Source organism: Microtus ochrogaster, chromosome 17 (genome assembly GCF_000317375.1).
Source record: "Microtus ochrogaster isolate Prairie Vole_2 chromosome 17, MicOch1.0, whole genome shotgun sequence".
Classification (NCBI taxonomy): domain Eukaryota; kingdom Metazoa; phylum Chordata; class Mammalia; order Rodentia; family Cricetidae; genus Microtus; species Microtus ochrogaster.
In genome coordinates, this window is record NC_022019.1 from 13,627,562 (window position 1) to 13,642,266 (window position 14,705).

At 41.8% G+C, this 14,705-nt stretch overlaps 1 protein-coding gene across 1 annotated transcript in view; it reads right to left on the reverse strand.

Annotated features, from left to right (window-relative positions):
- Positions 1–14,705, reverse strand: part of Kif13b (kinesin family member 13B) — a 150,105-nt gene that overhangs the window by 93,924 nt on the left and 41,476 nt on the right. The window contains exons 3-5 of the mRNA XM_013349264.2: positions 6,917–6,929; positions 3,331–3,391; positions 1,669–1,761 (exon numbers count right to left, since the gene is read on the reverse strand). Of these exons, the coding sequence (XP_013204718.1) occupies positions 1,669–1,761; positions 3,331–3,391; positions 6,917–6,929 (167 nt within the window). The remainder of the gene's footprint in view (positions 1–1,668; positions 1,762–3,330; positions 3,392–6,916; positions 6,930–14,705) is intronic.

Consider the following 14,705-nt stretch of genomic DNA (forward strand, 5'->3'; position numbering starts at 1 on the left):
AAAAAAAAAAAAAAATTGCCAAAAACATAGCAAGATTTTTCAAGTTTTCTGAGTAAGTTAAAATCATCCAATACTGTTATTATAGATATTCCTAACTACTGAAATCAAAGCACAAAAGACAAAGGCACCCATGGGTTTTGGGGCAAATCAGCTTACTCTTACAAACAGTAAGCAAAACAACTTACTGTTACTCTTTTAACAGTACACTGAACAAACAATAATCTTCCTCTATTTTTTAACAAGCATTTTCTCCATTGTAACAGAAATACATATTCTTTAAAGAAGACTCAGAAACCTGTGTGATGGTACACATCTTTAACACCAGCACTCCAGAGGCTAAGGCAGGAGGATAGCAAGGTCCGAGCCAGACTGGGTTACAGAAGGAGATCCTATCAAAAGACAGAAATAAAGGAAGGACAGATGGAAAACACAAATGAACAAGGGAAAGATTAAATCGCCTCAGTCCTACCACCAGGAACCCACATATAACACTTAGGTGTAATCCGCCCTTCAGGTACCAATGGCTTTGCAGTCAAGTGAGTGCTTTCCACCGCACAAGTCCTGCTGTGTCACCTGTCACAATACCTAAAACTAGTGTTCTCATTCCAGGCCTTTCCTAAAGTGTGCACAGGGTAACCCATTATGCCAATCCTACAAGAGGGTCTACAGTAAAAACATTTTACAGTGAGGAAATGATAAAGCAGAAAGGCCCATTGGTGAGAGGCATGGGCAAGAGAGCATCTGCCACGCCTGGCTCAGAATTTCTGTTCTTTTGGGCACAACACATGATGCCCAAAACCATCATAAAGACTGTTCTATGAAGAGCATTGTCCAGATCACATGATAAACCATTTTAAAAGCAGCTAGTTTCACTTTAAATTGGTTTTCTTTAATTATGAAGTATAAAATCCTAAATCCCTTTGCAGTTATGCCCAGTAAACTATTAACAAATGTGTTCTTTAAAAAATATATTTTCTTAACCAGGCAGTGATGCACACACCTTTAATCCCAGCACTTGAGAGGCAGAGACAGGTGGATCTCTGTGAGTTCAAGGCCAGCCTGGTCTACACTGAGAAACCCTGTCTCAAAGAAAAAATAAATAAATAGTATATTTTTTTAATTTTTACTTTATATGTATGGGTATTTTACCCATATGTCTGTGTACCATTTGCATGCCTAGAGCCTGCAGAGGCCAGAAGAGGGTGTCAGGTCCCCTGGAACTTGAGTTACAGATAGCTCTGAGCCACTATGTAGGTGCTGGGAATCGAACTCAGGTTCTCAGGAAAAGCAATAAGTGTTCTTAATCACTGAGCCATCTCTCCAGCACCAGAAGTGGGTTCTTTCTTTATGGTATTCTCTCTGTCATGATCCTTAAAGAACTACAATATACAGACACAGCCAATAATAAACACAATGGTCACAGCTTTGCAAATTGTTAGAAGATTGAAAAACAATTTGCATGAGAAGAGGGATAAAAAAATCAATAAAGAAAAAGGATTTTAATCCCAATTTTATTGTACTATCTTAAGAAAAAATATGGCACTGACTAATTTAAGCACCTATGAGAAAAACTAACACAGGGTAAGTAAGCAAGCAGCCCAGTAAACGTGGCTTCATCTTCTTCATGGAAGGATGTTCAAGTGTGGACTACGTGTTAGTTCACATTACCTGTCTGCCCGTAGGCAAAGATACAGGCGTTGTAGCCATCAAATGCATTCTGAAGGATGTTTTCCCCAAGGCACTTGAAAACATCATCTTGACCTAAAGGACAGGAAAATAATATTTTAAGGGCAAAGAACAAACAAACAAATAAGAAATCAAATAAAACGAAACAATCTGCCTGTTTATCCCCAAACAAGATTTTTAAGCTTGAGAGCCTCTGCCCCACAGGTTATTTCTAGTTAGAATGAGAAGAGTCAGTAAAGGGTTCCCTGTAACACATGCGTGAACAAGGCCACCCAAATCAAGCCATGCAATGCAGAGAGCTCAGGAGCTGCTTATTTTACTGTCCACAATTAAGATTCAACAATCTCTGTTTATTGTATGTGTTGCCAAGTGTGTGGAGATCAGAGGACAACCGTTAGCAGGTGGCTCTCCCCTTCCACCATGTGGGTCCTGGAACTGAACGCAGATCATCAGACTTGGTACAATCACCTTTATCATCTGAACTGCCTCACTGGCCCTAAACATCTGAAACTTAAACTCAGGACCTAGATATGCCTGAGTTCAACTACATACCATCCTTTTACTCAAAATGTACTAGAGTTCAGAAAATCATGCACATCAACTCCTTTCTTTCCTTTTCTCATGAAAATTTCAGGCTACACGACTTACAATTCACAATAGTTAGAACAGAGAGTGATATCCTGGAAATAGGGGCCGAGGAGATTGTTCATAAGTTAAGAGCATTTGCTGTTCTTGCAGAGGACTTGGGTTCAATTCTCAGTATCCACACGGCAGCTCAAAACCATCTATAACTCTAGTTCCAAGGATCCAACATCCTCTTCAAGCTAGCTTCCATGGGGATCAGGCATATACGTGGCACACACACATGCAGGCAAAACAATCATACACATAAAAAAAAATTAGAAGAACCAAATGTTGCTGTGCCTAGCAAAGTGTTCCATCTGCCTCACATTCTATTAATTTACCAGCTCAGTTATCACACTTCTGAATTTGGGTGATCATGGAGACACCACTTAGGCCAGGGAGACCAAAGGAACCTTAAATGTTTTTTTGTTAACCATATCAGAAGCAATAAAATATTATGTTCAGTGTGTAAAAGATACTGCTTAGAAACACGTGACCTTGACAGTCAGGGATGCAAGGAACAGAAGGCTGTCACACAATCTTAAACTTGTTGAGAACTGGGGCTGAGACAGTTCTCTTTGGGGAGCAAAGGAAACTTTGGGGCAAGAGGAAACTGAGAGGGGTTGTGGTACAGAGAGAAGACAGACGCTTTGGCAGGCCTGAAGAATTAGTGAGCACCACAGAGGTTTTAAGGACTAGAACTTGGGCTCCCGTGTGGGGCTTCTCTCTACTTATACCAGGTCCCTCTACAGCACATCACAGACATCATAAGGGTCTACATGCCTGTAATGAGGCTCCTGGTTCCATTAGAAGACCTCATGAGATCCCACAGTCACAGTATTTATCATCTCACATAAAAACATCTCACTGAAGCCTCCTGGTCCCTAGACAGCACAAAATGCTGGAAGCAGTTGCCTGGACAGTGATTAAAATTTACACCAAATGATACCATGGCAGTGGATGGAAAACACACAAGATGCTTTCATGTTACTAACTGCACAGAACAGTGTGCTTAGTTACCTGCATACTTCTCTCGGACGGATTCATCCATGGACCAGAAACAGTGATCATATGCAAATATCTGTTGCAGAGGGAACATAAAGTGCATTAAGAACAAAACTTTAACATCACAATTGCCATTATTATAACTTATTAGTCAGGCCTTATGGCACAAACCTGTAATCCCATCACGTGAGAGACTAAGGCAAGAGAAAAGCCAAATTTCAGGACAGCCTGGCTACATTGTGATCATGTTTCAGCTGCCCAATCCCTCAGATAAATACTGACCCTTGAGGTCAGAGAGTAGGGGTTAGTGATGCATATAACCCCACAGTGACAACACAGTGATCCCCTTACATGGAAGACATCTCCAATGGTAAGTCAGAGAAGCCTGTGAGACAAAATGCACAACAGCAACTATGTGTGTGCAGCTATAAAAAGAAGTTTGCTTTTACTTCTTGGTGAGGTGGTTTTCTAAAGCAGGGTCTTACAACAATTAATTAACACTCTTAGTCATTCTCTCTCTCTCTCTCTCCTCTTTCACTTAAAGTATCTACCCCAGTATACCAGCACTTACCTAGCACAACTTAAGTCAAAGAAAGCAAACTTCAAGAAGTTTGGGACTCTTGTTTAGAGGACTGAAAACTAATAAGGAGTATTCTTATTTACCAAAAACACTGAGTGGCTCCCTTTTCAGTTTTAGCAATTTTGTAAATTACTACAAATACCTTTTAGCCCAAAACTTCATAAACTCAGTGATAATCACACTAGATTTAGTGCATGCTCCACTTGCAGATACAAATTAATGAGTATTTTATACAAACAAAAACTGTCAAGTATGTCTTGATAACAACTTTTATGTAGCTATTATCTTCTTACTGTTTTAGAGCCTGCCCACTTTGTCAAACGTTGTACAATGAACATTGCCTTCCAGAGACTATGTTTGTTTCTCTTGCTAATGAAATGCTTTGCTCCCTTATAAAACAGTATGTTGGCCGGGCGGTGGTGGCGCACACCTTTAATCCCAGTACTTGGGAAGCAGAGGCAAGCAGATCTCTGTAGTTCGAGGCCAACCTGGTCTACAAAAGCTAGTTCCAGGACAGGCTCCAAAGCTACAGAGAAACTCTGTCTCACAAAACAACAACAAAAAAAAATAACAAAACCAAAAAACCCCAATATGTTCACTATGTTGAATAGTTAGGAATGGGCTTGGTTGTAGCTTAGTGGTACAGCACTTGTCTAACACATACAAAGTCCCAGGTTTGAGCCCCAACAATCGAGCAGATTAATTGTACTAATTTGTGGATGTTAAAGCTGAAAGTTATGTATGACACAGAGCAGGCCTTCCATCTGAGTGGTTTTCATGCTTTTAGGGTTTTCCACTATAAGCGGCAAATACTATATTATACTATTTTTTGAGTTTGAACTTTAACGATTTGTTTGTTTGAGACCAGATTGACCTCAAGCTTCCAGAGATCCACACCTGCCTTTGCCTTCCAGCTGCTGGGATTGAAGGTTTGCAGCACCCCACACCTGGCTCCATTCTTATTATTATTATTATTATTATTATTATTATTATTATTATTATTATTATTATTATTATTATTATTATTATTATTATTATTATTATTATTACACTTATTTAGGTGGGCATACAAAGCAGTGGGTTTCCTTTTGGCATTTATGTCATTTCATGAATACGCCATTTTAATTTGTCCCCTCCCCCACTGTCCTCCCTTGTTTCCTTTCTAAATAAACATTAGCTCTTTAAATCCAAAATGTTTCCAAAAAACAGAAAAGAAATACATAGTCACGCTAACAAATTCCACAGAAAAATATAAAATAAAAAGAGAGCTTGTGAGATGGTTCAGAGGTTAAAGGTGCTTGCCACTAAGCCTGATGACCTGAGTTTGATTTCTTAGGGCTCAACTGGTGAAAAAAAAAAAAATCTGATTCCCAAAAGTTGTCCTTTGACCCCCTAAGTGCTTGACATCGCATGCACACGGCAGGGTAAGCATGCGAGAGTGTGCATACAAAATAAATTAATAAATTTTAAAATAAATAAATGAAGGTCTCCCATTTGCCAACCACACCTCTACCCCAGAGGAAGCAATCTGTTAAGAATGTGGGCTTTTCCCCTTTTAGACATTTTTTAAAAAAAAATATTTATTTATTACATATACAATGTTTTGCCTGTATGTGTCTCTGCAGGCCAGAAGTTGGCACCAGATCTTATTATGGGTGGCTGTGAGCCACCATGTGGTTGCTGAGAATTGAACTCAGAACCTCTGGAAGAACAATCAATGCTCTTAACCGCTGAACCATCTCTCCAGCCCCTCCTTTTAGACTTTTTGTCTTGCAATACATTTCTCTAAACAGTGAGAACAGTTCACTAAATAAACATAGCAAGTTTTTATTTCCTCATATCTTTACTGGTCTCCAGCTTCTGTTCCAATAAAAAGCAAAATTAACCCAGCACCTTCTTCACAGAGAAAAAGTTCAGACATATAAGGAGACCAGTGTCATATCCATGCACTGTTTAAAAGATCATTGGGGATCCCAAAAGGCATGCCTACACATATTTTAGCAACAGTAACAGCGTAGAGTTACAACTCAACCACAGGCTGTAAAACAAAAACAAGTCCAAGAATGTAGACCAATGGAATTTCCTGGAAGTTCTAAGTCACTTCAGAGAACTGTCCAGTTAAAAGCTCCATGCTGACTTAAGAGGACATATAAGAATAAGACCCACGGAGGCTCAGTGCTTAAGAGCATTTGCTGCTATTGCAGAGGACAGGGTTTCTAGCACCTACATGGTAGCTTATAATCATCTGTAACTTCAGTCCCAGGGGGCCCTATATCCTCTTCTCAATTCCATGAGCACCAGACATGCACAAGGTACACATACATGCATGAAGGCAAAACACTCAGACACATAAAATAAACAAATATTTTTCAAAAATTAAAGACCCTTGGAAGACAAAAGAAGTCAACACTCCCACACAAAAGTTGGCTCAGTGGGAAAAAGGGGTCTGCCATCAAGCCTGAGTTCAATCCCTGATGCCCACAAGGTATAAGAAAAGAACCAATGCCTGAGAGTTGTCCTCTGACCTCTACACATGTGCTGTGGGTGTGCAAAACACACACACACACACACAATTAACTTCAAAATGTAATTAAGAAAACTTAAGGGCGGTCTCAGACTTGGCTCCAATGTGAGATACAAACACAGACCCTAGAGGAATCTGAAGTCCAAAATGAGGGTCCCATCAGGACTCCACAGGTCTGGCAAAGCACCCCACTGCCTAGAAGCAATATGAATTGGATTGGCCCAGAGTGAGCACATTGTGGAAAAATCAGTTTCATGCTAATCTATGGCACACAAGAAATCTGTGTTGGGTTGCTAGGAGACTGGGAAGAGCTGGCCAAAGTCACTGCTCTCCATAGCCTTCCAGTCCTGTCTGGGTCAATAAGCAGCTTTGGAATCATGAGACAGCCAAAGGCTTATGCTGCTTTTATAAACTAGCAAGGAGAAGGAGTTTTCTGTTTTGAATACTTCAGGGGTATACACAGGAATTTCTACAGGCACCATGTGAAGAACTCTTACCTTCGGCTGGCTCCTGAGTTCCAGAGAATGGTGTCGCCATGGACATGAAAGAAAGGGGACAAGTGTTAGCAAAGAAGCATGTTTAGAAAACTCTTTTTGGACAGTAAAAAAAAAATAAATGCATGCAAATTTGCAATAAGAAAACAAAACAGTAGCCAGGCACACACACCTATAACCTATGAGCAGAGATGCTGGAGGCAGGAGGATCAGGAGTTTAAGGTCAGTCTGAGCTACATAGCAAGTTCAAGAGCAGTCTAGGCTACAGAAGATTCTGTCTCAAAGGGGAAGGGGGTGACAAGGTGGAGAGGGAAGGTAAAAGGAAAGGGGATAAAAAAGAAAAGAGAGAAAAAATATTATTTTTGAAACTAGTGAATGAAAGGTAAATTAATACCAATGATGGGAGGGAATAGATTACAACTACCATGTCTCTCTCCAGCAGGAAGGATCTGAACACTGGGGAAACCTTTAGGGAGAGTCTTAAAGTCCTAATGGCTCTGCTTCTTTGCTTTTGCTCATCCTGTATATGCCTTATAAATAATTCTTTCAAAAGCTTGACTTCTGAGCCAGGTGCAGTGGCACCTACCTCTCTGCAACCCCAGACAGAGTGAAAGTGGGTTAAGTTAAGAGGACTGTATAGGTCTGTGACCAGCCTGGGCTTCATTAATTAATTAATTAATTAATTAATTAATTAATCCTGTCTCAGGCTGGAGAGATGGTTCAGTGTTTAAAAACACTGGCTGCTCTTCCAGAGACTGGGATTCAATTCCCTGTACCCCCACGGCAGCTCCAGTTCCATACAGTGCAATACCCTCTTTTGGCCTCCTGGCACCAGGTACAACATGCAGTGTACAGATATACATGCAAGCAAATATCTGTTAACCATCATTCCTTCTAACAAAAACCACCTGTGGTCTGATTTCCCTTCTAGAACTTTCCTGAGCTTTTATACAGCAGTAGCTTATGCTCTTACCTATCCAGATTTTTCTATCCAGTAGGACTTCTGTTCTGGCTCAGGAAAAAAATTGCATTTAAAGGAACAATTAATTGATTGCCAGTGAGCTCCTATTCACTGGGCTGCTCAGTACACACCCTCTTCACTTGCCTGGGCACTTCAACCTCCCCCTCCAGCCCTCTGTCTGAAACTGCCAGAAAAAAAAAACAAAAAAAACAAAAAACAAAAACTAAGGCCTGAGATCCCATGAAGAACTCCCACAGACCCTTCACCCCAGATCACCAATGGTCACCCCTGAACTGGGCTGCTTTCATGTGCTCCCTCGTCACAGACATAAAAACACAATTATACTTCTTTTTCCCTGGACCTACTGAAGGCAGGCGTGCCTTCTTCCCTGACACTCAAGGGCAGAATTCCAAATAACAGCCATGCTCACTTAGGTTCACACAGCAAACTCAAACTAATTTAAGGATGAAACAAGTGCATTTGTCTGTTTTTTGTTTGTTTTAAGATGAGCCCTCTGGGGGCTGGAGAAATGGCTCAGAGGTTAAGAGCATTGCCCGCTCTTCCAAAGGTCCTGAGTTCAATTCCCAGCAACCACACGGTGGCTCATAACCATCTGTAATGGGGTCTGGTGCCCTCTTCTGGCCTGCAGGCATACACACAGACAGAATATTGTATACGTAACAAATAAATAAATATTTAAAAAAAAAAAAAAGATGAGTCCTATGTCTCCCCAAACTAGCCTTGAACTTACTGTGTGGAGCCAGTTGACCTCAAATTTGTAGCACTCCTGCCTTAAGCCCAAAATAGTGCTGACATTAAAGACAGGAACCTCTCCTGACTTAAGGAAAGTCCTCCTGATTTTGGAGTGAAACAAGAATAGTGATACCTGGTCCTTCTCAGAGAACGGAAACATCCAGTCTAAGTTTGGAAAAATACTACATACAAATGCCCCCGCTCGTTATCCACAAGTTTCTTGTCCCTTTGTCTCCTATGATTCTCTTCTAAAAGAAATCTGACATTTATTTGTACCAAATGACTTGAAATGAAGACAATAAATGTCTAGGAAATGGTGACAAGTATCTGGTAGATTGGGGTAAAACATCCAACAGAGTTAAGATGTTAAAGAAAATGTGTTTTTCTTTCTGGACTAAAACGATATGGGAAACCTTCCTGACAAAAAGCCCTAGGCTGGTGAGATGGCTCAGAGGGTAAAGGCGCTTGCTGCCAAGCTGATGATTTCCTGAGTTTGATCCCTAGAATCTATAGGGTGGAAGAAGAGGACCAACTCCCACAAGCTGTCCTCTGACTGCCACACATATGCATAATACACAGGTACACTCACGAGCACATAATAAATGTAAAAAACCATTTTAAAACCTTGGAATCTATAACACAGGTTAATGACAAATGCTACCATTGTTACAGATTTTTGTAGGCAAAGCCAATTCTCAGCTGTGGTCAGATTGGTTAAAATGCAGCCATGCATCTGAGATGTCTACAGGCCAAGAACACATCACAGATGCACTAATGAGTCCAAACTTACAGATGAGAAATTTAAGAATTAGAAAAGTTAAAGGACCAGCTAAAGTAGTCCTAGGTCTTCAAAACCCCCGAGTCCACCATCTTCCTCCCATGCTAATTCAAATAGCTCAGATTTTAGAACCCATGAGCCGCACATTAACCAACACTCTTGTGAATAGTGGCACCTACCAATGAGTTCATTCCCTCCATTCTGTTACCTATAACCTGGTTGGTATTTTGATAACTTGACACAAGCTAGAGTTAATTGGGAAAAGGACCCTCAATTGAAAAATGCCTCTATCAGGTGGCCTGTAGCCAAGTCTGTGCGGTAATTTTCTTGATTAACAATTGATGTGGAAGGGCTGGAGAGATGGCTCAGAGGTTAAGAGTACTGGCTGCTCTTCCAGAGGTCCTGATTTCAATTCCCAGCAACCACATGGTGGCTCGCAGCCGTCTGTACTGAGATCTGGCGCCCTGCTCTGGCGTGCGGGCATACATCGAGGCAGAATGTTGTATACATAATTAATAAATAAATAAATAAATTGATGTGGAAGGGCCAAGGCCACTGTGGGCAGTACTTCTCTTGGGCAGATGATCCTGAGTTGTATAAGAAAGTAGGCTGAGCAAACCATGAAAAGCCAGCCAGCAAAGTAAGCAGCACTCCTCCATGGCCTGCTTCAGTTCCTGCCTCCAGCTTCCTGCCTTGAGTTTCTGCCCTGGCTTCCCTCAGAGATGGACGACAAATAAAATAAACTTTTTCCTTCTCAAGTTGCTTCTGGTCATGGTTTTCAACACAGAAAAAGAAACCTAAGACATACCATAGGGCTCCCAGGTGGGACTTACGTCAGCATTTTACTATTTAATAAGTATATGAAAATTCTTGCCTTTTCTAAGAACAAAAACATACATCTAACATATTTCAAGCCTAAATAAAACAAAATTTTAAAAACTTTTAAAATCAGCTCTTCCTAAGAGGCTACCAATAAATATCAAACTGAACATATGACTCACTGCAGAAGAACCGACGAACTCACCTGAATTCAAAGCAGCCCAATAAAAACAGAAACAAACCAGCAAGTCAATTACAGGGGTACATTTCCAGCTACGAAGCCTGGGAGCCAAACAACAAAGCTCGGGTAACCTGCTGGTCACAGGACACCTCAATACATAATTACAGCTCCTTACAAAAAGAAGTAGATTAATTAATGAGACCTTGTCAACAGGGAGCTGAAATCCCATACAGCCACAGCTCATGGATCCCAGGATCCCTTACCCAGAAACCACGGCAAGCCTCATCACTACAGATACAGATACAGATACTGCAAAGAAATGCAGCCAGTTCCTGACCCATCCAAAGGGCAGGCACAAAGCATGTCAGCCACAGTCTTCACTTCCCAGCTCTGCTGAATTAATTTTCTTGTTGCTTAACTTCATTTTTAAGTACTTTCAAACTTACAAAAATAGTACAAGGAATTTCCACCCAGACTTGCTCAAGCTTCCCTACATGCTAATGACTTACAGAACCCCAGTTAAGTGTCCAAAGCCAGGACAGATCTATCAACATACAACCAACCTATTAAGTTTACAGCCAGTCCTACTCACATTTTGCCAACTTTTGTCACTGGTGTACTTTTTCTGGTCCAGGACTGTGGGCTATATGTTGTCATGATGTTGGCTGTGATGGACACCTAGAAACACTGGCCACTTTGTCTGCAAATCATCCCTCAGACTAGCTGCCTAATGCTCCCTCACGACTCAGCTCAGCCTGTGTGCTTGGCAAGTGTCAACACAAGCAGCAGATGACCCTGTGCATGCATCCCACCAGGAGACATGAGATGTCCAGAGCTTACTCTGCTTGCTGGCTAGGGTGTGACACTCTCCACACTCTAAGGTTACCATGCTTCCTTTTGTCCTTGATAGTCAGCTAGCAGGAAGAGGCTTTGAGACCATGCAGAACCTCTCTATCTCATCACACTTCCAACCATGAACTTTGGCATCCAAATGCAAGTCTTGTCTGCAGTGACTAACGTCTCCCAAGTGGTGAACAGACAACCACAGCACTGAAGATGAAAATGCTAATGATCCAGGTGGATCAACATAGAAGGTGCTGTTGTTTTGGAAGAGATCAGTGTGGAAAACATGATGTGGCTGCGGTGGGGGCTCCTGTCTAGCATGTGCAAGGCTCTGGGTTCCATTGCCAGCAATGCCTGAACTCCACGTGTAAAGGCTGGGTATTTCAGAAAGAAACTGGCATCTGTGATAAACTATTCTCTTACTCTTTCCTACTGATCTTGTTAAGGGGCCTGTGCTCACTTCTCACTCAAATAATAAATCATACCATAAAAACTAATCAAATTACATTCCTAATCTCCAGACTGACAAATATGAAGACATTCAATGATGATTTTTATGTACACTGATAATCTTTGGGAATGTCTCATTAATACCTTTGACAATGACAAAAATAAAATTAATATATGATTTAAAAGTAATTAAAAAATATTACATATACTTAAGACATAAACAAAGCCAGGCAGTGGTGACACACTCCACTTGGAAGGCAGAGTCAGGTGGATTTCTGAGTTTGAGGTCAGCCTGGTCTACAGAGTAAGTTTCAGGACAGCCAGAGCTACACAGAGAAACCCTGTCTCAAAAAACTAAATTAAAAAAAAAAAAAAGAACATAAGCATGTCAGAATGAATTATAAATCAACCAATTACCACTGTCAACCAATAAAATCTAAACACCACCACCTCTTCTGTCCTTCACTGTTTTGGGGGTGTGGGGAGGGGAAAGACTGACTGACTATATAGTCCTGGTTGGCTGGCTGGCTTGGACTTGTTATATAGGCCAGACTGGCCAGGAAATCACAGAAATCCTCCTGTCTCTGCCTCTTGGTGGCTGAGGTTAAAGGCCATACCACCATTCTGTCCACAATCATCTTTCAATTCTAAAGATTTAAACTGCTGAAATGATCATAATTAGAAATATACAGAATCTCTGATTACACGATCCCACTCTGACACACTCTAAAAAGCACATACACATCACAAGGAACTTGAGGCTGGGATGCAACTGGCCTGTAGAATGCCTGTCTAGCATACATGACACCTGGGATTCTGCCCTATCACTGCACAAAGCAGGCCTGTACCGTGCTTTAGTTCCCAGAGCACAGAAGGTGGAGGCAGGATTAAAGTCAATTAGAGGCCAGTCCCTTAAGAGAGCCTATCTGAAGAAACAAAGAAAGAAAACAAAGAGCTCGCTTTAATCCAGCCACCCAGAGTAATGATGCTGCTTCCTCTTTTGGATTCAACTGGCAGTACCAGCAACCAAACACAATATGATGACAGTGAGTTCTCACTGGTCACCCCGCCCCCAACCTCCTTTATACACACAGAACAAAGCTGACAGGACTAAAATCTGATACTGAATGACCTCACAGGTGCTTCTCAACCTTCACAGGCGGGTTTCTGTAAGAAGTCTGGATATCATTACAATCCCAGCCCACTTCTTCTTCAACATCTGGAATATTCCACTCAACTCTGAAGAATATTGAGCATCACTGATAAAACATGGCTTTGAGAATAGGATGCAAGAGGCTTCAGCACCTGAAAACATCAGCAAAATAACCAAACTACTGGAACTCCACAGGACCTACTACAAGAAGAGGGACTTCTCTTTAATGTACAAACAGCCTGCTTCCAGCAATGGATTATCTAAGGAGAGGAGAAAAGCTGATTAGGATAACACATGGAAGGGAGATGTTTCACTGGGCTACTTGTTCAGCTCTGTGCAACTCCACAGTGTGCATGTGCGTGCATGTCTGTGATGCTGGGAACTGAACTCAGGGTCACATGCATGCACCTTAGGAAAGTATTGTACCACTGAGCTACCTTCCCAGCCCTGGAAAACCCTTCTTATTTACAGTAATGATGAACAGTAAACATCAGTAAGATCCACTGCAACTCCCTGTCAGTGATGTCTGCAAAGCCTCCTCAGCACACCCACAGACAGCCGGTCCCTTCACTCAGGCTACCTCAGCACTTTCTGATTCCATGTTCCCACACCCAGACAAGACCATGCTGCCACTGCTGCCACCATCTGACTTCTCTGCTTGCTTAAGCCCTCCCACAGATCAGAAAAGTGAATTAGAAATGCGGATCCATCCACGAGAGCCCACACCACACCAATGACGCGAACTACTCCACTGCACTCTGGCCATCTGTCTCTTGACAGCAGGTCTGTCTGCTGTCATCTGAGGAGCCTGTGAATCTCTAGAGATTGAGCTGCTTCTTTTATCAGAGGCCAACACAAGACGCTGCTTGCTCAGTAAATGCCTCCTGTACTCTGTTGGCAACCTGGCCCCTGCCAACACTCAATGTACCCAGCTTTCCTTCACCCACACAGCATACACACTGCCTGTTCTGGGATATCACTTTGTCAGCCTTGACCCTGAAAGGCTAACTCTTTACTCATTTGATTCTCGCCTTGATTAAAGTTCCCCTAGTCCTAACTATTCCTTAGACATCCCTAATCCAACCCTCTTAACACATCGCAGTGTTCTCTGCAGAGCAGACCTTTCGCCACCATCCCTCCTTCCCGAAGCCACCCAGAAACAATAAGGCAAATGAGAAATTCACAGTCAAAAAACCAGGAAAGCTTTTAAAATGAAGGACATGATACAGAGACAAAATAAAATAAAAAAATTTAAGGGGTCAGGGTAAATACACCAGGTTATCCCAGAAAAAGAAGACCCTAAAAACAAACAAGCAACAGGTAGGGCATGTTTGAAGGGCATGGGCAAACCCCTCCTGGCTCCGACTGCCTTCAAAACTTCAGGCCACCACCTCTGACACATAGTCCTCGAAGAAAACTGTTCAACAGCCTTCTACCAGAATCTTTTAACTACACAAACCACACTGGCTCAGAGCAGAACAACAGCCAAGACAGTGACCACAGCTCGTGTACTTTGTAATGATAAGACTTTGGACACAAGGAAACCTTGATCTAAAAACTCCATAATTTCAAACTGTCATACATCTAACACTGCAATCACTAATTAACTCAACTGATCCCTAACAAATCACCTGCCCTTTCACATCTGTAAAACACGCATGCCAGCAGAAGGGGTACACACTCATTGTCCAGGGATGGAGAAACAACTCAAGAGTACTTGTTGCTCAACCATGAAGACAAGGGTCAGAACCCAGTACCCATACCAGGTGAATCACAAATGCCTGCAACTCCAGCTCTGAGGGATCTGATGCCCTCCTCTGGCCTCCACAGGCACCTACACATATGTGCATATGT